This window comes from Oncorhynchus nerka, linkage group LG20, assembly GCF_034236695.1.
Source record: "Oncorhynchus nerka isolate Pitt River linkage group LG20, Oner_Uvic_2.0, whole genome shotgun sequence".
NCBI lineage: Eukaryota > Metazoa > Chordata > Actinopteri > Salmoniformes > Salmonidae > Oncorhynchus > Oncorhynchus nerka.
Genome location: NC_088415.1, coordinates 47,036,152 through 47,062,115, shown reverse-complemented (window position 1 = coordinate 47,062,115; position 25,964 = coordinate 47,036,152). Strand labels below are relative to the sequence as shown.

The 25,964-nt window shown below is 42.7% G+C and overlaps 1 protein-coding gene across 2 annotated transcripts in view; it reads right to left on the bottom strand.

The window, feature by feature from the left end:
- Window positions 1-23,484, bottom strand: part of LOC115102601 (MORN repeat-containing protein 1) — an 81,373-nt gene extending 57,889 nt beyond the window's left edge. Inside the window, exons 1-10 of one of the 2 annotated variants that reach the window (XM_029622712.2) lie at window positions 22,757-23,484; window positions 22,551-22,622; window positions 22,046-22,144; window positions 20,467-20,577; window positions 19,895-19,985; window positions 19,490-19,577; window positions 14,514-14,610; window positions 6,369-6,479; window positions 6,033-6,159; window positions 5,133-5,344 (exon numbers count right to left, since the gene is read on the bottom strand). In XM_029622712.2, the coding sequence (XP_029478572.1) occupies window positions 5,133-5,344; window positions 6,033-6,159; window positions 6,369-6,479; window positions 14,514-14,610; window positions 19,490-19,577; window positions 19,895-19,985; window positions 20,467-20,577; window positions 22,046-22,144; window positions 22,551-22,622; window positions 22,757-22,829 (1,081 nt within the window). In that variant the 5' untranslated portion in view covers window positions 22,830-23,484. The remainder of the gene's footprint in view (window positions 1-5,132; window positions 5,345-6,032; window positions 6,160-6,368; window positions 6,480-14,513; window positions 14,611-19,489; window positions 19,578-19,894; window positions 19,986-20,466; window positions 20,578-22,045; window positions 22,145-22,550; window positions 22,623-22,756) is intronic. The other variant, XM_029622711.2, reaches the window with a different exon arrangement.
- Between the last annotated feature and the right edge of the window lie 2,480 nt (window positions 23,485-25,964).

Sequence of the window (25,964 nt, the reverse complement as noted above, 5' to 3'; positions counted from 1 at the left end):
ATACAGGTGGACAGGGGTGGTCTGCCAGTCACTGGGATGACAATAGCGGAGAACAAATAGCGGAGTGCAAATATCATGGTACAGATACAGTATATAGACACTCAATCATTATGGTACATTTTAATGGTAAGTTTACAAACATATATAATGATAAATAGAATTGAAACTTGAATATCATTATGGTAAATGGTGAAATAAGTATAGCCGAGTATAATTGTAAGGGCTTAGCAGATAAGACAATCAGTATTTTCCTGGCTAAAAGAGAAGGAATATAATATTGATTGTTTATAGGAAACGCATTCAACAACTTTAGAGATGTGTGGAAAAGGACTGTGGGGGTGAAATATACTTCTACCATGGGCAAAGAAACTCAAAAAGGGTGATGATTTTATTTAATAATAATTTTGATCCGAATGTGCAAATTGCCCAAACCGATCTGCATGTAGATGGTTTCTTTTAAATACACTACCGGTGAAAAGTTTTAAAACACACTCATTCAACGTTTTTTCTTTATTTGGATTATTTCCTATATTATAGAATAATAGTAAAGACATCAAAATGATGAAATAACACATATGGAATCATGTAGTAACCAAAAAAGTGTTAAACAAATATATTTTATATTTGAGGTTCTTTAAACAGACACCCTTCTGGCATTCTCTCAACTAGCTTCATGAGGGAGTCACCTGGAATGCATTGCAATTAACAGGTGTGCCTTGTTAAAAGTTCATTTGTGGAATTTCTTTCCTTCTTAATGCATTTGAGTCAATCAGTTGTGTTTTGACAAGGTAGGGGGGTATATAAAAGATAGCCCTATTTGGTAAAAGACCAAGTCCATTATGGCGAGAACAGCTCAAATAAGCAAAGGGAAATGACAGTCCATCATTACTTTAAGACATGAAGGTCTGTCAATCTGGAAAACTTCTAGAACTTTGAAAGTTTCTTCAAGTGCAGTCGCTAAAAACATTGAGCTCTATGATGAAACTGGCTCTCATGAGGACCGCCACAGGAATGGAAGACCCTGAGTTACCTCTGCTGCAGAGGATAAGTTCATTAGAGTGACCAGCCTCAGAACTTGCAGCCCAAATAAATGCTTCACAGAGTTCAAGTAACAGACACATCTCAACATAAACTGTTCAGAGGAGACTGTGTGAATCAGGCCATCGCGGTTGAATTGCTGCAAAGAAACCACTACTAAAGGACACCAATAAGAAGAGGAGACTTGCTTGGGCCAAGAAACACGAGCTATGGACAAAAGGCTGTTGCAAATTTGTCCTTTGCGCTCGACTCCAAATTGGAGAAGTTTTGTTCCAACCTCCGTGTCTTTATGAGATGCAGTGTGGGTGAACAGATGATCTCTGCATTCCCATCGTAAAGCATGGAGGTGGTGTTATGGTGTGGGGGTACTTTGCTGGAGACATTGTCTGTGTTTTACTTAGAATTTGAGGCACACCAGCATGACTACTACAGCATTCAGCAGCGATACGCCATCCCATCTGGTTTGGGCTTAGTGGGACTATAAACAGGAAGACGAGTGATGGAGTGCTGTATCAAATGACCTGGCTTACACAATCCCCCGACCTCAACCCAATTGAGATGGTTTGGGATGAGTCGGACCACAGAGAGAAGGAAAGGTAGCCAACAAGTGCTCAGCATATGTGGGAACTCCTTCCAGACTGCTGGAAAAGCATTCCAGGTTTTTTATTTTACCTTTATTTAACTAGGCAAGTCAGTTAAGAACAAATTCTTATTTTCAATGACGGCCTAGTAACAGTGGACTGAGCTTGTTGTCATTGCAGGCAATCTCAACGCTGTGCGTTACAGGGCAGACATCCTCCTCCCTCATGTGGTACCCTTCCTACAGGCTCATCCTGACATGACCCTCTAGCATGACAATGCCACCAGCCATACTGCTTGTTCTGTGGGTGATTTCCTGCAAGACAGGAATGTCAGTGTTCTGCCATGGCCAGCGAAGAGCCCAGATGTCAATCCCATTGAGCATGTCTGGGACCTGTTGGATCGGAGGGTGAGGGCTATGGCCATTCCCCCAGAAATGTCCGGGAACTTGTAGGTGCCTTGGTGGAAGAGTGGGGTAACATCTCACAGCAAGAACTGGCAAATCTGGTGCAGTCCATGAGGAGGAGATGCACTGCAGTACTTAATGCAGCTGGTGGCCACACCAGATACTGACTGTTACTTATTTTGACCCCCCCTTTGTTCAGGGACACATTATTCCATTTCTGTTAGTCACATTTCTGTGGAACTTGTTCAGTTTATGGTCTCAGTTGTTAAATCTTATGTTCATACAAATATTTAAACATGTTAAGTTTGCTGAAAATAAACGCAGTTGACAGTGAGAGGACGTTTCTTTTTTTGCTGAGTTTATTTATAAAAAAACTATTTACAGTTGAAGTCGGAAGTTTACATACACCTTAGCCAAATACACTTAAAACAAATTTTCACAAAACCTGACATTTAATCCTAGTAAAAATTCCCAGTCTCACGACAGTTAGGATCACCACTTTATTTTAAAAATGTGAGATGTAATAGTATAGAGAATTATTTATTTTAGCTTTTATTTCTTTCATCACATTCCCAGTGGGTCAGACGTTTGCATACACTCAATTAGTATTTGGAATCATTGCCTTTAAATTGTTTAACTTGGGTCAAACGTTTTGGGTAACCTTCCACAAGCTTCCCACAATAGGTTGGGTGAATTCTGACCCATTCCTCCTGACATAGCTGGTGTCTAAGTCAGGTTTGTAGGCCTCCTTGCTCGCACACGCTTTTTCAGTTCTGCCCACAAATTTTCTATAGGATTGAGGTCAGGGCTTTGTGATGGCCACTCCAATATCTTGACTTTGTTGTCCTAAGCCATTTTACCACAACTTTGGAAGTATGCTTGGGGTCATTGTCCATTTGCAACCAAGCTTTAACTTCCTGACTGATGTCTTGAGATGTTGCTTCAATATATCCACATCATTTTCCTTCCTTGAACGCCATCTATTTTATTAAGTGCACCAGTCCCTCCTGCAGCAAAGCACCCTCACAACATGATGCTGCCACCGCCATGCTTCACGGTTGGGATGGTGTTCTTTGGCTTGCAAGCCTCTTCCTTTTTCCTCAAACATAACGATGGTCATTATGGCCAAACAGTTATATTTTTGTTTCATCAGACCAGAGGACATTTCTCCAAAAAGTACGTTTTTTGTCCCCATGTGCAGTTGCAAACTGTAGTCTGGGTTTTTTAATGGCGGTTTTGGAGCAGTGGCTTCTTCTTTGCTGAGTGGCCTTTCAGGTTATGTCGATATAGGACTAATTTTACTGTGGATATAGATACTTTTGTACCCGTTTTCTCCAGCATCTTCACAAGGTCTGTTGCTGTTGTTCTGGGATTGATTTGTACTTTAACGCAAAGTACATTCATCTCTAGGAGACAGAACGAGTCTCCTTCCTGAGAGGTATGACGGCTGCGTGGTCCAATGGTGTTTACACTTGCGTACTATTGTTTGTACAGATGAATGTGGTACCTTCAGGCATTTGGAAATTGCTCCCAAGGATGGACCAGACTTGTGGAGGTCTACAATTTGTTTTCCTGAGGTCTTGGCCAATTTCTTTTGATTTTCCCATGATGTCAAGAAAAGAGGAACTGAGTTTGAAGGTAGGCCTTGAAATACATCCACAGGTACACCTCCAATCGAATCAAATTATGTCAATTAGCCTATCAGATGCTTCTAAAGACATGACATCATTTTCTGGATTTTTCCAAGCTGTTTAAAGGCACAGTAAACTTAGTGTATGTAAACATCTGGCCCACTGGAATTGTGATACAGTGAAATAATCTGTAAATGTTGGAAAAATTTGTGTCATGCACAAAGTAGATGTCCTAACCGACTTGCCAAAACTATAGTTTGTTAACAAGAAATGTGTGGAGTGGTTGAAAAACGAGTTTTAAAGACTCCAACCTAAGTGTATGTAAACTTCCTACTTTCAACTGCATGTACAGTATATATGGGGGATTTGAAAATGTGCAGGCAATTACATTGATAGAAGCCACAATCTATTTGTAATATTAAAGCTGATCCATCCTCCCAAGCACCCAGAACATTGACAAGAGCAATGGAGTGTACCGAACAGCACAACACAAATTAACTTAAAAACCACAACAACATCTGTTTGGAATATCACTGATCCCCTGCCTTCTCCCTTCGACCCGCCTACACACACACACACACCCTTCTACCACTGCACTACACAATCATTAACATTCTAGACAGCGGGAGGCCTGGCCTCTCATCTCGATGAAGAGGAGCCTCGTGTCTTTAATGGACGCCCATATGAAATATTTATCACCCCTACATCTTGCCTGCCAAGGTAATTGTCTCAAGAATTCTAACTGTAAACGAAGGGCGGCGTGCTAGCTCCCGGACTCAGGGTGATGGGATGGGCTGGTAGCATGGTGAGTGGGGTGGAACAGCAGCTTAAGGTTAAAGTGGCATTTAGCTGAGATTAATGCTGTTGATCAAATAGTGTCTGAATTGCAGAGAGCCTTTTTAAAAAGGGGGCCACTTATATGTGATAGGTTGTATGTGTCGCGATGGCTTGAACAATTGAATCATTTATTGGTTAAAACAGTGTCGATGACAAATGGTATGGATAGTGGATACGACAAATATGATTATTCGTGTTTGTTCACAAGCTTTTCTATAAGAAAGACAGTCTATCCTGTGTTTGCGATTAATTAAACAAATTAAGACATTTTGTTTTTGATTCATCAAACACAAAATGTTACTGCCAAGACCTCTGTAGCTGATTGAGACGTCTGTGAAGCCAGATAGACTTGAAACGCTCCATAAAATGGGACCTCCCTGAGGAAAATCCTAAGTACATTTCAGCAGCCAAAACATTAAAGATATCTTTATATACACACATACTGGTAGACTCTGCTCTCCAGGCATCTCCTATAAAGAAGCCATGTTTTTTTAAAGAGAGAAAGAAAAAGCAAGAGAAATAGTGAGAGAGAAAGAGTGAGAGAGTGAGTGTGTGTGTGTACAAATAACAGAAGGCCCAGTAAACAGTGCGAGAGAAATAAAGGGCGGCGTGGCGAATGACTTGCCGTGACTATCCCTTACCATCCAGGTAGCTGGGGGTACCCCCCACGAGTGGCGGCCCGTCTGATCCGCTTCCAGACTCCCACTCGCCCTCGGGAAGCAGTGGCGAGTCAGCCTGCGCTGAGCCTGATTTAGCTGCCACCGCAGCCACGGCTAGGGGGGCTGCAGTGTCTATGAAGATCTGGCTTCCAAAGGCTCTCTCCATCAAAGGGTAGCTGACAACCTGAAAGCCACTGAGTGGGGGGAGAGAAATAGATATAAAATAGGAAGAGGGGGAGAGAGCGAGAAGAAATAAGGAGAAATGGGTAGAGAGAAAGGCATAGAAGGGTTAGTAAAAGAGTGTGACAGAGCGAGTGAATGAAAAATAATGAAAACAGAGAGTGCGAGAGATGACACATCTCCCAATCTCTAGACTAGAGAACTAGAGACCATGCAATTCAAACACAGCACATCCTGCCAACCATGGGACAAAAAAAAAAAAGATTAACAAACATGGGCATTGGCGGAAGCAGTGGATACATGGAACTACGTTGGAATAAAGTTGCGTCATAGAGATTACACTGGAGCGGATAATGTCATTGACCTGCATAGCTCTTGAACAGGGATAGGCAACATCAAGGCTCGAGGACCACATCGAGACTTGGAAATTGAACAGAGTGACGCAAAAACAAATGTGGACCGATTTATTTGTAAAAATGTATTTGCAGTCTGGTCCATTAAAAAAATAATTTATAATCAGGTTTTAGAAGTTCAAGTGCTGTTTCCCCAATTTATTTATTTTTAAATTGACCGCCGGAGGTATTTAATCGGCTTGCCGACCGCATCCACCTATTGCCCATCCCTGCTCTTATGTGCTGATAAAGGCAGCCATCTTGGTCAGGGATACATTTTCTATTTAATTATATGATTGGCATATCCTACAATGGTGTGGGGATGGGCGTTTCCTTGATGTCTTCCATCATCTTCAGCAGGCTCGCTGGAGTTGTTGACGGGGAGAGATCACAGAGTCTGATAGCAGTGGATATTTGTAAGACTCTGCCATTTTCACCTGGAAAAAGAAAAGAGATTGAGAAGTGTGAACTGTAAACCATGTACAATCAGATGTACACATTGTATTTTTAAAAACTGCATTTTTATGTAACAGTCAACTTAGAATTTTCCTCAATTTACTGAATTGAAATTGACCCAATCCCCAACCCTGGTAACCGTAAAGTAAACTCTATGATATTCCTATCTGACGTCCATTTTGTGTCTCACCCGTTGCCTTCTCTCCCGCCTCCGTCTGCAGTTGCACTTCCACACAAAATGGAGTCTCTTGGAAGACCTCCAAGACATCTCCTCCCTCTATTACGACTTTCGAAGCGCCACCTGCCGTGGTATACAAATGGGCTTCAATGAATAATCAAGGCCATTCAGTTTTCCATGCACCACATCACCAAAGAGACATCTTTTCAATACCACTCGACATCCAAAACCACGCTCTCATTAAAACCCCTTGATCAGAGCTACGCTGAGACAGGTCAAAGTGTTAGTGTATAACAAAAGGAAACTAGCTCTCTCGCTCTTTCTCTCTCTCTCTCCCCTCTCACTCTCTAGTTTGAGTAAACTATTTTTCTTCTCTCCCTCTGTTGGTTTCTCTTTCCCCTTCTCTCTCTCTCTCTCTCTCTCTGCCCTCAGTAGGATAGGTAATTAGCATATGTCACTGTTCTGAGTCATCTCGAAGTGCCTGCCAGGTCCCACCTCATGAATAGATCCAACTACATCCCATCCCCACCCATTAGTTGGCATGCAGATCAGACGACTCCATTAACAAACCTTGTCATGTCATGTCAAGGAAGTCATCACGCCACGTCATGTACACTCATGTACCGCCGCTTCAAATCTACCAAGAACAAAAACAGACGCCAAAAGTCGAAGAGCTGGGCCTGTATTCAGAAAGCATCTCGGTGTAGGAGTGCTTATCTAGGAACAGTGTTGCCTTCCCACAGTCGTGATCATAATGAACACGATTACATGGGCCTGATCCTAGATCAGCACTCTGAGACGTTATTAATATGAGCCCAAGAAGTTGTGTTTGGTGCATTGCCATGCAGGACAGTACACTGGCTTAGCATTCAGTAGTGGGCAGCACTAAGAAATCATAAATCTGCCATCTCCTAGTGCCAAGAAGCACTGTGTGTTCTATCCACGATGGGCATTAGCATTCAACGCAGGGCGCGGTGCATAGTAGTCTTATGATTGGAGATGATCACCCCTGAGTTGGGCGCCTGGTGAAAACAACGGGCAGAGAAGAGTGGTAGATCAATAACTTTGGAAGCGATGGCTCCTTGTAGACAGCAGGCATTACCGAGAAGAGTAAACAGATGCCACAATCTTCAGAATCCTAATCGGAGCAATTTACACCCTTGTCAGCTCAGCGCTGGTTCAAATGAATCAGGCGTAAGTAACCTGCCTCCTCCAACATGTGCATGTTTGCATGTACACATACACGCACACAGGAAATCCCCCCCCGACGGGAGTGATCCCCCCCCCACCTTCACTCCACACCTGCCTCACCCTGAGCAGCAAGCAGCTTGCCAAGGAGAGGAGACGTCAAGCCTGCTTGAAAAAAAACAGCTACCTAGAGCTGGTCTGAGCAGTTGGCTGGATATTCCCTCACCCGCTAGTACTTAATGCTGATTGGTTTTGGTTCTGCCCACTATAGTGCTGTCCGGTTAGAACGTGATGTTGAGGTCCATTACTGTAACTTGGTCACCACCACACACACACACTGCTGCTTCCATTTGAAGATGTTTTATATGCATGGTGTGTGGTGGTGACCAAGTTACAGTAATGGGCCTCAACATTGTGTTCTAACAGGGAAAGGCAGAGTAAAACAATCATTAGGATCCATTTCTAAGAGACTACTGAGATAAATATACATCATGCAATAGTAAAGGTGGACTCTACATAATTAAGAAGGCAATAACAATATGTGCAAACAGAAAGCATGATGTTCTAACACGGACTGCTATAGTATAACATATTCACACATCAGCAATGTAAACTTATTGCCAGTGAGGGGGAGAGAACTGAGCCTAGGGTTATTAAGATGTATGGTTCTCTCTCAGGCCTGGCTACAGATTTTATCTGATGGCTTGGCTACTGCACATGTTCTAGAGCACGAGAGCAGGCTGGATAGGGTCAGAAAGCTAGACACTATACTATGCAACTGTAGCCTGCTAACAGCACCATAAAATAACTATAGAAATCACTAAGGTAGCATGTAATATAGACACTACAAATAAAACAGTTAATGGCCACACAACACAGGTAGCGATGCAGTAGGCAAATGATAATATGGAAATACAAAAAGGCATGCATGAACAAACAATAGCACTAGCATTAGCTATAAGCAAAGCATGACAAAAACAAACTCTCAAACCTAACAACTCGGCCTAATCCTGCAAGGGTCAGACATTGCCCACACCAATATACATATATACACTAGATGACCAAATGTATGTGTATGTAACACCTGCTTGTCGAACATCTCATTCCAAAATCATGGCCATTAATATGGAGTTGGTCCCCCTTTTGCTGCTATAATAGCCTGATAATAAATATTCCCCACTAGCTGGCCTCCGCCCAGTACCCTGCCCTGAACTTTAGTCACTGTTACTAGGTAGCTATCACCCGGCACTCAACCCTGCCCCTTAGAGACTGCTGCCCTGCAGTCATTGAACACTGGTCACTTTAACAATGTTTACATACTGTTTAACCCACTGCATACATAATTATACATTTTCATGTCTTTATTGAACATGCCGTGTAAACATTCACAGTGCAGGGTGGGAAAAGTATGTGAACCCTTGGATTTAATAACTGGTTGACCCTCCTTTGGCAGCAATAACCTCAACCAAACGTTTTCTGTAGATGCGGATCAGACCTGCACAGCGATCAGGAGGTATTTTGGACCATTCCTCTTTACAAAACTGTTTCAGTTCAGCAATATTCTTGGGATGCCTGGTGTGAACTATCCTCTTGAGGTCATGCCACAGCATCTCAATCGGGTTGAAGTCAGGACTCTGACCGGGCCACTTCAGAAGGCATATTTACATCTGTTGAAGCCATTCTGTTGTTGATTTACTTCTGCGTTTTGGGTTGTCCTGTTGCATCAACCAACTTCTACTGAGCGGACAATTGGCGGACAAATAGCCTAACATTCTCCTGCAAACGGTCTTGATAAGTGAATTCCCAAGTTTTTCCGTCGATTAGAGAAAGCTGTCCAGGCCGAGGCAGCAAAGTAGCCCCAAACCATGATTCTCCCTCCACCATACTTTACAGTTGGGATGAGGTTTTGATATTGGTGTGCTGTGCCTTTTTTCTTCACACACAGTGTTGTGTGTTCTTTCCAAACAACTCAACTGTAGTTTCATCTGTCCACAGAATATTTTGTCAGTAGTGCTGTGGAACATTCAGGTGCACTTTTGCAAACTTCAGACATGCAGTAGTAATGCTTTTTTTGGACAACAGTGGCTTCTTCTGTGGTGTCCTCCAATGAACACCATTCTTGTTTAGTGTTTTACGTGTCGCAGACCCATCAACAGAGATGATAGCATCTTCCAGAGATTTCTGTAAGTCTTTAGCTGACACTCTATGATTCTTCTTAACCTCATTGAGCATTCTGCACTGTGCTCTTGCAGTCATCTTCGCAGGATGGCCACTCCTAGGGAGAGTAGCAACAGTGCTGAACTTTCTCCATGTATAGACAATCTGTCTTACCGTGGACTGATGAACATCAAGGCTTATAGATACTTTTGTAACTCTTTCCATCTTTATGCAAGTCAACAATTCTTAATCTCCGGTCTTCTGAGATCTCCTTTGTTCGAGGTATGGTTCACATCAGGCAATGATTCTTGTGAATAGCAAACTCAAAAATGTTGTGAGTGTTTTTTAAAGGGCAGGGCAGCTCTAACCAACATATCCAAGCTTGTCTCATTGATTCGACTCCAGACTCCATTTAGCTTTTGGAGAAGCCATTAGCCTAGGGGTTCTCATACTTTTTCCAACCTACACTGTGAATGTTTAAATTAAGTATTCAATATAGACAAGAAAAATACAATCATTTCTGTGTTAGTTTAAGCACACTGTTTGTCTATTGTTGTGACTTAGAGGATGATCAGATCACATTTTATGACCAATTTATGTAGAAATCCAGGTAATTCTTAAAGGGTTCACATACTTTTTCTTGCCACCATGTACATACTGTATTCTAGTCACACCTTTTCTATTCATACAGTCCACAATGTCTATCATATACTATTTATATTCCGGGCTCTGACATTGATTGTTCTAATATTTCTTAATTCCTTTCTTTTTATTTGTGGATTTGCGTAAATTGTTTTGTATTGTCAGGTATTACTGCACTGTTGGAGCTATGAACACCCGCGATAACATCTGCAAAATATGTGTACGTAACCTGAAAGGGACAACTAACTCTGGACCTGACAGGGACAATGACTGAGGGGAACTGTTAACTCTGAACCTAACCGGGCAGGACCCTGATGACCCATCTGGGCTAGGATCTGAGGGCCGATTAGTGCTGGCAACAGCAGACTAACAGTTTCACAGCTGGAGACTGAGGACCTAGTGCTAGGGACTAAGGGTAGATGATAGACTGGGCCTACCAGGAAGGCAAGGAACTTAAACCTAGAATGGGGACAGGATACACTGGACCTACTTGAGGGGCAAAACATTCAAAACCTGGACACTTTAAACCTGCCAGGAAGGCAGGAACTGAAAATCGGGGCTTGAACTATCACAGTGAATGCAGGCGGGGATGGAGAGGCCCCAACGTCCTGGCTGCACTTGAAATCTGTAGTAGATGCAGGCCGTGGCTCCATCCTAGGAGCAGGTGAATAATCCACCGCTGGCTGATGGGGACCTGGGCCGCTCTGGAGAGCAGAAGCGGACAAGGCACTCGGGTGGCTCATGCCCGGGGTGGCAGCTGCTCCCCGATGTTCTGGTAAATATGGAGTATGCTCCAACCGGGAGGGCCTGGAGTGACATCAATCTGGTGAGTAGCTAGGCTACCTTGGGATATAGTGGAAGTCCCAACAGTACCGTGGAGATTATTATTTATTTTTTTACCTTTATTTAACTAGCCAAGTCAGTTAAGAACAAAGTCTTATTTTAAATGACGGCCTAGGAACAGTGGGTTAACTGCCTGTTCAGGGGCAGAATTACAGATTTCTACCTTGTCAGCTCGGGGATTCGAACCTGCAACCTTTAAGTTACTAGTCCAAAGCTAGTGGGGGGGGTGGCTAGGTCCTAGAGAATGCCTGCCTGATCTCTTCCCTCTCATAGTCTCTCTGCATCTCCCAACTGGAGAGGGTGTGATCACTCCACTCAATGTTCACTGAGGAGGCCTGATGCAGGGCTTGTAGGACCATGAAAAACACAGTTGGATGCTAAATCAGGCTCGAAGGACCATGAAAAACACAGTTGGATGCTAAATCAGGCTCGAAGGACCATGAAAAACACAGTTGGATGCTAAATCAGGCTCGAAGGACCATGAAAAACACAGTTGGATGCTAAATCAGGCTCGAAGGACCATGAAAAACACAGTTGGGTGCTAAATCAGGCTCGAAGGACCGTGAAAAATGGCTAGCTGTAGCTCGTCTTAGCGGTCAACTGTGAATGCCCTCATCCGCTAGTACACTTGAACTGATTCACTAAAATCTGCCCACTATAGTGCTGCCCAGTTAGAACGGGATGTTGAGACCCCTTACTGTAACTTGGTCACCACCACACACACTAATGCGAAAACAGGTAGCAATGCAGTCGGCTAATGATAATATGGCAATACAAAAGGCATACATGAACAAACAAGAGTGCCAGCCTTTTTTACAATGCTTAAGTCCCAGATCCCTACTTCCAAGAGGAGGAATGCCATTTCCTCTCAGCCCCAGGGGATGTGGGCGGAGAGGAGCGGAGCATGTGTAGTTTGGCTGGATTTAAAAAAAAATTGGAGCTTTGGCCTTCTCTCTCGCTCCATTTTCGCTCAGCCACCAGCTTTGGTCAAGCTTGGCCCAGCATTTTTCATTTCCTTCATCATTGTTCTTTGAATTTTGCCTGTTCTGATGTATTTATTTAGCCTACCACACCACTAATGCGCAGAGATGTTGATATGGATCGACCAAGAAATAGGTCTCACAGCCTATATAATTGATAGCAAGACAACGATTGAGTGCATTCCGCAGCTCCAGAAATGTATAAAAAAAGGGGAATCGACCTGTGACAATGACAATGTGATCCACTCCACAGTCTGAGTGGTGTGTAATATGGTGGTTTGTGAAATGCCGGAGGACAGAGTAACCATTAGGAGGACGCTTTATTTATTGAAGTACGAATATGAAGGATGCAGAGCATCGAGATGTAACAATATAGTTATAGTTGTTGTCGAAAAACCAATCAGGAGACGCACATCATGGACGCTCCTTAGATTTTTCTGGATGGAAAAATGTTGCTGTGCATGCCTGACGATGTCCATGACAACAGCACACATCCCAGGATTTTGTTATGGCAAGGCATAGACTGATCATAATTCAAGGCCAAAAAACAACTAAATCAATGACCTACTCAGTCTACTGTGCAAGGTGCAGTGTATGTTAGACAGGCTCGTGTCTGTCATGTACAGGATTGGTTAGCCACTAAAATGTGCAGTTTTGTCACAACACAATGCCAAGATGTCTCAAGCTTTGATGGATCATGCAATTGGCATGCTGACGGCAGGAATGTCCACCACAGCTGTTTCTAGAGATTGTAATGTTCATTTCTCCACCCTAAGCCGCTCCAATGTCGTTTTAGAGAATTTACCATTACATCCAACTGGCCTCACAACCACAGAAGCACATCTAACCCAGCCCAGGACCTCCGCATCCAGCTTCTTCACCTGCAGGACCATCTGACACCAGCCACCCGGACATCTGATGTAACTGTGGGTTTGCACAACCAAAGAATTTCTGCACAAACTGCTAGAAACCGTCTCAGGGAAGCTCATCTGCGTGCTCGTCGTCCTCACCAGGGTCTTGACCTGACTGCAGTTCGGTGTCGTAACCGACTTCAATGGGGAAGTGCTCACCTTCGATGGTCACTGGTACACTGGAGTGTGCTCTTCACAGATGAATCCCAGTTTCAACTGTACCAGGCAGATGGGAGACAGTGTGTATGGAGTCGTGTGGACGAGCAGTTTGCTAATGTTGTGAACAAAGTGCTCCGTGGTGGTGGAGTTATGGTATGGGCAGGCATAAACTACGGACAATGAACACAACTCAATTTAATCAAAGGCAATTTGAATGCACAGCGATACCGTGACGAGGTCCTGAGCCCATTGTTGTGCCATTCATCCCACCGCCATTACCTTATGTTTCAGCATGATAATGCACCATGTCACAAGGATCTGTACACAATTCCTGGAAGCTGAAAATGTCCCAGTTCTTCCATGGCCTGCATACTCAGACAGGACACCCATTGAGCATGTTTGGGATGCTCTGGATCGACGTGTACGACAGTGTTCAAGGTTACGCCAATATCAGCAACTTTGCACAGCCATTGAAGAGGAGTGGGACAACATTCCACAGGCCACAATCAACAGCCTGATCAACTCTATGTGAAAGAGATGTGTTGCGCTGCATGAGGCAAATGGTGGTTATACCAGATACTGACTGGTTTTCTGATCCACACCCCTAATTTTTTTAAAAGATATCTGTGGCCAACAGATGCATATTCGTATTCCCAGTCATAAAATCCATAGATAAGTGCCTAATGAATTTATTTAAATTGACTGATTTCCTTATATGAACTGTAAGTCTTTAAATTGTTGCGTTTATATTTTTGTTCAGTGTATATTAAGCGTAATATTGGGATGCAAACTCAAAATTGAATACACTCTATATCTGAAATGGTACAGATGTCTTCTTTTTTTAAGCCCATAACCATGTGTGTGAGGTGTATACTTTTGATTCAAGGTAGATTTGTTTAAGACAACCAAGAAATACTGTGTGACCCTGATTTAGCTCACTGCAGTAAAAGGTTAAATTTGCATCCCAAATGGCACCCTATGCCCTTTTCAGTGCACTACTTTTGACCAGGGCCCAGTGTTATTGTCAGAAGTAGTGCGCTAAATAGGGAATAATCTGGGATGCAGACACTGTCTTCTTGGACTGGCCCAGAGCCATTAGTCTAGTCTTGTTAAAAGACCAATAAGCTTACGCACATTTTATCCTTACATATCTATTAGATGGGCCTTTAGGGGTAGAGTCTAGGGGTTGATTTGGGACTTGGCAAACCACCTGACACCCAGGCTGTGTGTGTGAATTTGCGTGCATATGTTCGTAGGTATATTGCGGTTCTACTTACCTAGCGGTCTGCCGTTGGTCCACAACCCTTCATAGATAATCCCAGAACAGTGGATCATGGTCCCCTGGCCGTTGAAGAGGTTATTACGCCATTGACCCTTTTAAGGAGATTGTATTTTAGGTTTGAGGCATTATATTTATACTACTGTACTATTCTTAGTATACAACTTGTTAAGAAACAAGGAAGACATGTACATCAGGAGACGCTGAAAGCCATACCTCTGAGATAAGAGGGAGGAGTGTGTGTGTGTGTGTGTGTGCGTGAGAGAGAGGGGGGGGGGGGGGGGGGGGGTGAGAGAGAGAAAGAAAGAAAGTAAAAGATCGAGAGAGAGAGAGAGAGGCGGAAAGGGAGACAGAGAAAGTCAAAGTCAAACAAATTCAGGGGGATCAATGCACAGACTTTGCCTGGCAGATCCAAGGGAGCTCCAGACTCAAAGCTCTCGAACACTACTTCAAAGTGGTGACACGTCCATTAGAATTTCTAATTCTGATCGCATCGACAGGCCTAAGGCTATGGCACAGGCAAAAATGTGCAGAGGAAAACTAGGCCACTGCTCAGTGAGAGAGAGAGCGAAACAGAGAGATTACCATGGGTATTCTATGGTAAGCACCGTTTCCTTTAATAAACCTAAAGAAAAGAATCACGATTTACGTCAATCATAGCCTTTGAATGTCTTGAGGCCTTGAGAGGTGGTGTAGATAGAAAGTTGTTCAACAGGATACAGTAAAGAAATACAGCTTGAATTGCTGCTGGACCATGTTCAGTGGGACTTTTGATCACCTACAGTACCAAGGGGAAGAGCTGGAGGTTTGACTGCAACCTTGCAATTTTAACGTTTGCGTCTTTTTGGACAACCGTCACATAAATCAATGAGTTCATGTTGGTGAACTACGTTGTTCGTTATCTTTCCAAATTAAAAATTATCTTCACCCCTATGCTTTCAGTTGACAGCATATAGGCTAGATCCTTTCAAAGCACATAATATTTGCACATTCATAATCATCAATAATCAGACTTTTAATGTCATAGGTGAAATCAACTGGGATTATGGCTTCATCTGCTTAGGCAGTCTCTCTCTCTTCTCTCTTGTTGGAAGTTTAGTGCTGGCTTAGCGCAGCTGTCAAGAAGCTGTGTGGTGAATAGTCAATACTTGTCTTTCCTGGGTCTCTACCACCCTGGCTCCCCATAGCCACAGCCTGCTGCCAGTTCTAAATCAATGAGTCCTGCAACTCATTACAAAAGTTCAAGTTCAGGTCACAGAGGAGAGATATGTTTCCTTTAGATTTTAATAAAAACACTGGATCAAGGGTTAGGTGGGGGTAAAAAGCCAAGCAACTGGAGTTGTGTTTACTGTGAAAGTAGGTAGTTACTGTAGGGTACAGGGCTATTTCCAATGTACACATTTTAAACAAACTATTCAATTGTTTCAATAAAAGGTATACAGTGCTTTCTGAAAGTATTCAGACCCCTTAACTTTTCCCCATTTTCCTACCTTACAGCCTTATTCTAAAATATTTTAAATTGTTTTTTGTCCCCTGATCAATCTACACACAACACCCCATAATGATGAAGCAAAAACAGGTTTTTAGAATTGTTGCACCTTTGGCAGCGATTACAGCCTCAAGTCTTCTTGGGTAAGACGCTAGAAGCTTGGCACACCTGTATTTGGGGAGTTTCTCCCATTCTTCTCTGCAGATCCTCTCAAGCTCTGTCAGGTTGGATGGGGAGCTTCGCTGCACAGCTATTTTCAGGTCTCTCCAGAGATGTTTGATCGCATTCAAGTCTGGGCTCTGTCTGGGCCACTCAAGGACATTCAGAGACTTGTCCCGAAGCCACTCCTGCATTGTCTTAACTGTGTGCTTAGGGTCATAGTCCTGTTTGAAGGTGAACCTTCACCCCAGTCTGAGGTCCTGAGCCCTCTGGAACAGTTTTTCATAAAGGATCTCTGTACTTTGCTCCATTCATCTTTCCCTCGATCCTGACTCCCAGTCCCTGCGCTGAAAAACATCCCCACAGCATGATGCTGCCACCATCATGCTTCACCGTAGGGATGGTGCCAGGTTTCCTCCAGATGTAACTCTTGGCATACAGGCCAAAGAGTACAATCTTGGTTTCATCAGACCAGAGAATCTTGTTTCTTATGGTCAGTGTCCTTTAGGGGCCTTTCAGCAAACTCCAAGCAGGTTGTCATGTGCCTTTTACTGAGGAGTGCCTTCCATCTGGCCACTCTACCATAGAGGCCTGATTAGTGGAGTTCTGTAGAGATGGTTGTCCTCCTGGAAGGTTCTCCCATCTCCACAGTTGGCCTTGAGCTTCAACACTAGTTGTTGTTCTGGAAATTGAGCCACTACACTATTTACTTTCTGAATCTACGTCATATCACCAGGTCTACCTTGAAACCCTCATACCTGCTGTCCCATTTGACCTAGAGACTTGAAACTTTGTATGTAGGTGTCTTTCGATTGTCCTCCATCTTGGCCATTTTTGAAAACCTTTGAAAAACATATTGTTATGGGCCATATGTCCAAATTTGGTATGTATGCCCACGGTACATATCTTTTTCTAATAAGATGTTATTTTATAAACAATACAAAATATACACATACAAACAACAACATCATACAAACAACTACATCACACCCCCATCTCCAGCGCCCGCATCACTTTCCACCACACGGCCCGAAACGACACCATTTTGTTTCTCTCCTTTTAAAAAAAAAGGATTCTTGCACACCTTGGGGTCCCGAAGACCGAGTTGGGGAAACGCTGCAGTAGATGCATATTAGCACAAAATACTTTGCTTCTGATGCAAGACATGTATTTTCGGGGGAATCTCAGTTACCCAGAAGTAAATTCTTGTGAAAGTGTGTCACTGTTTCCAAGATATTTTTTTCCGGAGATGCTGGGTTATTGCATATCCGGTCGCAAAATTTTGTTTTGTAGGATACCCGGAGGCAAAGTCATTAATATCCGTCAGGTGATTGGTTGAGGCTTCTTGGGTACGTGACGTCACTCTGAGCCCTTACCAAAACACAAAATATGGCAGACAGTTTCTCTCGCCTCAGATCTGAAACCAGTAGCAACAAACCAACTTAAATGACAGTTCATGAAAAGATCTAACATTCCTGCGCCCCAATAACATTGTCGCCAAGGAAGGCACACTAACTAGCTACAGTGTTTGAGTCATCTCAACCATTTTCTGATAAACAGCTCAGCTAACTAGTGAAATGCTCATTTGCAATGCTAGCCAGCTTACACATTAGCTAGACAGCTTCTAGACTCTGGAGTTCATGGGGGCTTCAGGAGTCAGCGGGCTAGATGATTCCACCATGGGCAACAACAACTGGCTACTGGAACTGAACCGATGTACATGGAGCAATGACATTTGGTATGTAAATATTTTGGTATGTAAATCATGTGTTATGTAAATCTTATGTACAGTATTTGTCCTTAGAAGCTGTGTGAATATAAAGTCACAGCAACCTTAGATGGCTGGACCAGACCAGTTGGTGGCATTAGAGATGTCATTGGCAGCAGTGGCACTACAGGATAAAATTGCTCTTGAGAACCCAAGGCATTAACAAGAAATTCTGCCTTATCCCAAGTTTCTCAGCTATAAACACTGCTTACCGGTGTGAACTACATTCCCGACGCTCTGTTTTAACATTTTGAAATGTCAATAATCATAGCTTGCGATATGGTTTTCGAAACATTTCACCTTTATAGATAGATCTTTCCTATCAGCGAGAAAGAATCTTTAAAATAAAAAATATACACTTACTGTAGCAGGTTTGCACAGATCAATAAGGCTGTGTGTGCTTCCAGTGATCAACTACACTTCGGTTACACTTCCCAGTTACGCTTACACACAGGTGTTCAAGCACGCTAGATAGCTAATTAGCACATTTAGTCGCCTCTGTCTTCTGTCTGACTTCCGTAAACAAGCACGGTAACATGGAGATATGGCCGTGTAGGAACACAAACCCTATAAAGTTGTGCTGTAATTTAACTGTGTGTTAACGTTCAGACCAAGCATCGGGACTCTTAACAAAACTCCCCTGGACAGAAGATAACTTAATGAATCCTTAAATTAATAGATGCTGGAGTTAGTGTCTATGAATGAGCTAAGGATATTAGAGCAATAACTACTGATCAAGTGGGCTTTGTCTCTTGCAAATGAATGTTAGATTTAAATTATGCAGATGAACAATGTGAAATATCGATTAGTATATTTGTATAATCACATACTGTTGCCCTATTATGTGGTCTGAACGTAGTGAAATGTGTATTTTATTTGGCAAAATTAAAAAATGGAAGTCCTGCCGTTTGTGTAGTCAGCGTATTACAGCTGTGTGTGTATTGAAGTGTTTTGGAGCGCTGATGTACTTTAAAATGACTAAAACCACATCTAAACTGTGTAGAAATGATACTGGACTTACATTTTCTTGACTATTAGCGAGCTGAACACAATCACTGAAATGAAAGCTAGACAGCCAAGGAGCATCGACATTTTTCCAAAAGGATTGCACATTTGCACAGCTAGGAAATATAACACATTTTCAGTGTGGCCCTCGGGACCTCGTTGAAGACACAATGCGGTCCCCGGGGCAAAATTTGTTGTCCTAGGATGTAGTGCAAATTACGGCATGCTTGACATATACTATCTGATCCTCAGTAGAAATACATTGGTGACCCGCAGTGGCAATTTGGATGAACAGCAGCTAAATATATGTTCTGATTCTGAGGCGCTCAAAACAGCCATATGTTTATTTGTGGCCAGCTTGAGGACAAATCAAATCTTATTTTGGGGAATAAAAGTTTGAGGACGCGAATAGTACACCCCAGTTAAAACGGTGTCATCTGGACATTATATCACATCGAAGAAAGAAAGAAAAATAAACCATGCATGTATCAATCATTTGATTTGACTGAACATACATGCATTGTGAAGAAATGAAATCAAAATGGACACCCACCTCGTACACTGATCCATCCCCAAAGCGCATCACTCCGTGGCCTTGTTGTAGGTCCAGAAGCCAACCTCCTTCATATTGATCCCCATTCCTGTCAAATTAAGCAAAGTTCATCTTGAGTTCATCTGAACAACAACCGGACATTGGTTTCCAACAGGATGGCTCATTGGGTTTGGCATACTTCTGTCCATGAACATTTTTAAACTTAATCTGGGTATGTTTTCAGTTTGAAACAACTCTGTCCAGCCTATAGGGTTTGAATGTCCAGTGTGATGAAAAATGCGTAATCTAATGAATAATCTTGACTGGTATGAACATTTAGTACTTGCAATACATTCTTGAGACAGTAATATCAAACTCAGCACTCTGGTCCTTTGCAACGTAATCAAGAGAGGGACAACGTTGTACCTGTAATGCATTTGTCCTTCACCATGCCGCTTGTTTTGATGAAACGATCCCTCGTATGTTTGTCCATCCTTATCCAACAGAAACCCATTGCCTGGATGATAGGAGTATGCAAAATATAATTGAATGACACAATCTTCACGTTTGACAGGTCAGACAGAAGTCCTGGCTACATCTGAAAAGGTACAGTGCTGTTGGTGCCGTCATTCTGTTACCAAACGTTGCATCTGCACTGCTCTTCAAGTAAACGCATTTTTGTCAAATTGTCAGTGGAAATTGTTAAGTCGTCATTGTGCACATAGTTGTATGGTTTGTTTAACTTTGCAATCATTGGTCTTTGTTTGGCATATATTTTAAAGTGAAAAATCTGAGTCTCAGCATCACTCTGTTAAAATGGCATCCTGCACTACATAAAGGTGCCATTGCAGACAGACCCAGAGAAGTCCTATAGATATTTTCCTTTACGCTGCAGTAGATGCATTTAAGCACATAGGCTAACATGTCAAAATATGCAAAAAATACTTTGCTTCCAGTGCAGGACATGTATTTTGGGATATAGGTCTAGTATTGCCCACCATCTCGGAGTCCGTAGGAGAACTCTCCCTTGTATCTCTCTCCATTGCCTTTCTGCATCACACCACAGCCATGAAGCTCCCCTCCACTGAACTGGCCAGAATAGGATACACCTGAGAGATTCATAAATACTTTGTTAATTGAAACTACTTGATATTACATTTTAGGCTACAAGTCTGGTGCTTTATACAGTCTTCTAGCACTGAATTCTTATCAAATTTATCACACTAATGGATAAAAGTATGTGGACACCTGCTTGTCGAACATCTTATTCCAAAATTATGGGCATTAATATGGAGTTGGTCCCCCCTTTGCTGCTATAACAGCCTCCACTCTTCTGGGAAGGCTTTCCACTAGATATTGGAACATTTCTGCGGGGACTTGCTTCCATTCAGCCACAAGAGCCTTATGTTGGACATTGATGTTGGATGATTAGGCCTGGCTCACAGTCGTCGTTCCAATTCATCCCGGTGTTTGATGGGGTTGAGGTCAGGGCTCTGTGCAGGCCAGTCAAGTAATTCCACAACGATCTCGACAAACCATTTCTGGTTGGATCTCTCTTCATGCACGGGGGCATTGTCATGCTGAAACAGGGAAGGGCCTTCCCCAAACTGTTGCCACAAAGTTGGAAGAACAGAATGGTCTAGAATGTTATTGTATGCTGTAGTGTTAAGATTTCCCTTCACTGGAACTAAGGGGCCTAGCCCGAATCATGAAAAACAACCCCAGACCATTATTCTTCCTCCACCAAACTTTACAGTTGGTTCTATGCATTCGGGCAGGTAGAGTTTTCCTGGCATCCGCCAAACCCGGATATGTCAGTTGGACTGCCAGATGATGAAGCCTGATTCATCACTCCAGACAACATGTTTCCACTGAATCCAATGGCAGCGAGCTTTGCGCATGGTGATCTTAGGCTTGTGTGAGGCTGCAGCTTGGAAATCGGCAGTGAGTGTTGCAACCGAGGACAGACTATTTTTACAGACTTCAGCACTCTGCGGTCCCGTTCTGTGAGCTTGTGTGGCCTACCACTTTGCGGGTGAGCCGTTGTTGCTCCTAGATATTTCCATTTCACACTAAAAGCACTTACAGTTGACCAAGGCAGATCTAGCAGGGAAGACATTTGATGAACTGACTTGTTGGAAAGGTGGCATCACTGAGCTATTCTACTGCCAATGTTTGTCTATGGAGACTGCATGGCTGTGTGCTCAATTTTATACACCGGTCAGCAACAGGTGTGGCTGAAATTGCCAAATCCACAAATTTGAAAGGGTGTCCATATACTTTTGGCCATATAGTATATATATATATATGTTTTATTTAACCAGGTAGGCTAGTTGAGAACAAGTTCTCATTTGCAACTGCGACCTGGCCAAGATAAAGCATAGCAATTCAGCACATACAACAACACAGAGTTACACATGGAATAAACAAAACATAGTCAATAATACAGTAGAACAAAATAATATATAGCTCTGGGACTGACTAACCTAGGTGAGTGCTAGCTTCGATGCAACCAAGAGAGTCCAGCACAATGTCAAAACTATCTTGGTTCCATCGAAACTAGGTTAGTGCATGTACCTGTTTTTGCCCAGAACCTTGACCCATTCCCCTCTATTTCCCCATGAGCAAACTCTCCCTCGTAGTAACTTCCATCTTTCATCAAGAGTTTTCCATGCCCTGGATGAAAAAAAGTAGGAGTTTCATTCAAGTGCATAGCCTAGCCTAGCTTCAATGCAACCAATATAGTTTACCTCCAGCACAACGTAAAAACTCTTGTTAGCATCAACGCTAAGCCTGACATGCCGATGCTTTCCCTCCCTTATTCAACATTATATAATTGTGTTTGATTAGCTATGTCAAACGGTGATTAGCTAGATAACATATAAACATATAGTTTGCATATCATGAAAATATAACAAGCAAACATGGTAGCAAAGTCACACTATGCGACATAAGGTTCAGGTATGTTTTTCAGTTATTGTTGTTTCTCATATCATCAGCAATCATATTGTCAGCAACATAGCCTTCTGCTATTACCAAAAGAACGTAGTTAGTTACTACCAAAGGCATGGGGCATACACACCGTGTTTTTCGCCCTTACTCCACTCTCCCTCATAGCGAAAAAAGCTGTTTGGATACACATACACGCCAAAACCTGCATGGTGGTGGGGATAGACAGACAGATTCACGCACCTGCTGATAATACGCTTTTTTATAGTAAATATTTGACGGGTTGTCATTACTTAAATCATATAAGTGTTATTTTGAGCGTATACTGTCTAAACGTACCGTTCCGGGTAAGATTTGTTACTCCTCCGACGTAGTAGCGAGAGTTTCTTATTTGTTTTTTGACAGCAGCCATCTTGCTTGGGAAATGCGTCCTTAGCAACAGTCATCTCTCGCGGGGCAGGGCTCAAGCATAAGGGCACTTTCAACACAACTGGGCTTCGGGGGAAAAAACGAGATCAAATCATGACATAAGTGATCTTCAGGTCGGAAATTTTAAGCTCTAGAAAGATGCATAATTTCCGACTTTGAAATCCAAGTTTTTTAACCGTTCTAAAGATGTTTCCCAGTTGGAGCTCGTTTCTATGAGTTCCCAGTTGTTTTGAACGCACTGTAGTCGGAAGTAGGAGATTTCAGATTTCCCAGTTGGAGCTCGTTTCTATGAGTTCCCAGTTATTTTGAACGCACTGTAGTCGGAATTCGGAGATTTCAGATTTCCCAGTTGGAGCTCGTTTCTATGAGTTCCCAGTTGTTTTGAGCGCACTGTAGTCGGAAGTCGGAGATTTCAGATTTCCCAGTTGTTCTGAACGCAGCAATAGTCCACAGAGGCTAAAACGCGATAGTCCGACATCCAATTTTGTGACATAGTTACCAAACGTGCATCTTCCCAATAAGGCGGCTCCAGTACGAAATAACAACACAAATACATGTAGCCTAGTCAAATCATTAACATCCAATCGCATTAACCATTACTCTCTCACGGGAATTCCACTAACAGTCCGTAAGTAGCTGCTGCTCATGTTGGTATCTGCACTAATGGCGCAAAAGCCATGACAGGAAGACATTGTAGTGGTAATGCTTGCTCCCAATGCCACTTGGGTACACTGCAGCATCCACCGACAGGCTCTTGCTGCCAAGCGAATGCCTGACAGCTTGAAAGATGTTTTGGACACTACAGTGAAAATGGTTAACTTTGTTAAAGCAAGGCCCCTGAACTCTGGTGTATTTTCTGCACTATGCAATGATATGGGCAGCAACCATGTAATGCTTTTATAACACAGAAGTGTGCTGGTTATTATGGGGCAAAGTATTTACACATTTTTTTGAATTGCGAGACAAGCTTAAAGTTTTCTTTACTGACCATCATTTTCACTTGTCTGACCGCTTGCATGATGACGAGTTTCTCACATGACTGGCCTATCTGGGTGATGTATTTTCTCGCCTGAATGATCTGAATCTAGGATTACAGGGACTCTCTGTGTGGGACACATTTGAGGCTATGATTAAGAAGTTGGAGCTCTTCTCTGTCTGCATTAACAAGGAAAACACACAGGTCTTTCCATCATTGTATGATTTTTTGTGTGCAAATTAACTCAAGCTTATGGACAATATTAAATGTGATATTGCAATGCACCTGAGTGAGTTGGGTGCGCAATTACGCAGGTACTTTCCCGAAACGGATGACACAAACAACTGGATTCCTTATCCCTTTCATGCCCTGCCTCCAGTCCACGTACCGATATCTGAACAAGAGAGCCTCATCGAAATTGCAACAAGCGGTTCTGTGATAATTGAATTTAATCAGAAACCACTGTCCGATTTCTGGATTGGGCGGAGCTCAAGAGTATCCTGCCTTGGCAAATCGTGCTGTTAAGACACTGATACCCTTTGCAACCACGTACCTATGTGAGAGTGGATTCTCGGGCCTCACTAGCATGAAAACTAAATACAGGCTCAGACTGTGTGTGGAAAAGGATGTAAGACAGACTCTCTCCAATACAACCCAACATTGCAGAGTTATGTTCATCCTTTCAAGCACACCCTTATCATTAATCTGTGGTGAGTTAATCACATTTTTTGATGAACAAAAAGTTTTAAATGTAAGATGGCTAAATAAAGAGCAAAGTTATTGATTATTATTATTTGTGCCCTGGTCCTATAAGAGCTCTTTGTCACTTCCCACAAGCCGGGTTGTGACAAAAACTCACACTCATTCTTATGTTTAATAAATGTATAGTGTGGCAGGCTTACAAAGATTGCAAAAAACAGCATTTGAGAGTGTGCTGACCCTGGTGCTAGAGGGGGTACTCAGCTGGAGGTTGAATGTTTGAAGGTGTACAGGACTATAAAAAGTGTGGGAACCACTGTATATGTAGCATGGTTCGTTCTGCGTCGTGTACTTTTAATTAGGACGCTGCCACAACTGGAGGTCTGCTAGTTGAATTATTTTTTTATTTGCCCTGCACACGAAGAGACAACACACATTATGTTAACCCTTGGCGCAGTCCTAGCTCTCAGGCACCTTGCTAGCCGAAGGTCAGGCAAAAGAGAACAATAAGTGGGTACGGAAATACAGATAACCCACGATGGACCAAACCAAAATATACAAAACTTTTACAATCACATATATGTACAATATTGATATGAAAAAGTGTTTGTACACCAAAGAAAAACATTAGCTATGCAGCTGTAATTAACTAAAAAAAATACACTGAATCATTATCAAATGATTAACATCCCCTCTTGACCTGGCCTATTTGAATTGTGTGCAATTTAGTGCATAATCTAGGGGAACAACATCACACTGCTACATATAGAACACTGCTGTGCATACACACATGTTTTGGACTAAAATAGAAGCTTTAGAAAGGAACAACATCACATTGCCAATGGTTGCGTGTCATGCCATCAACTGTGTCATCAACTGACAAATTGCGATAACATTTTGGTCATGTTCCTCTGCCCAGGGGTAGCTGACGCCTGCCAGATCTTACAACATCTGGATAAGATATTTTACATTTCAATGACACAGTCGGAGACGTGGCACGCAATCATTGGTTGATGCATGCAACGTCTGAGCAAGGGAAAGCGACCGTTATGTGGTTAGCTGATATGTAAAATAGCTATCCAGGCGTTGTAATATCTGGCAGGCGTCAGCAACGCCTGGGCAGGGGAACGTGCCCAGTCTCTCGAATCCATTGAGATATAAAATAATGCTTGAGCCAGAAGGCTTGAGAGGTGATAGCCTGGTGTCCCATAGGAACGCAGACGTTCCATTGACCAGATTGGCGCACCATCAACAAATCTTGATCCAACAAAACGGGTATCTGTCATGATTTATGTAATGTAACAGGCCCACTATGTGCTTACTTAAATCTGTTTTCACTGCATAGAAGAAGTGACTGCTAAATGCTAACTCCTGTTTGTATAACTGGTTAGCATAGTTAGCATAAAGAAATTGTTGATGGTAGTCAAAGTAGTTTTTAACTGT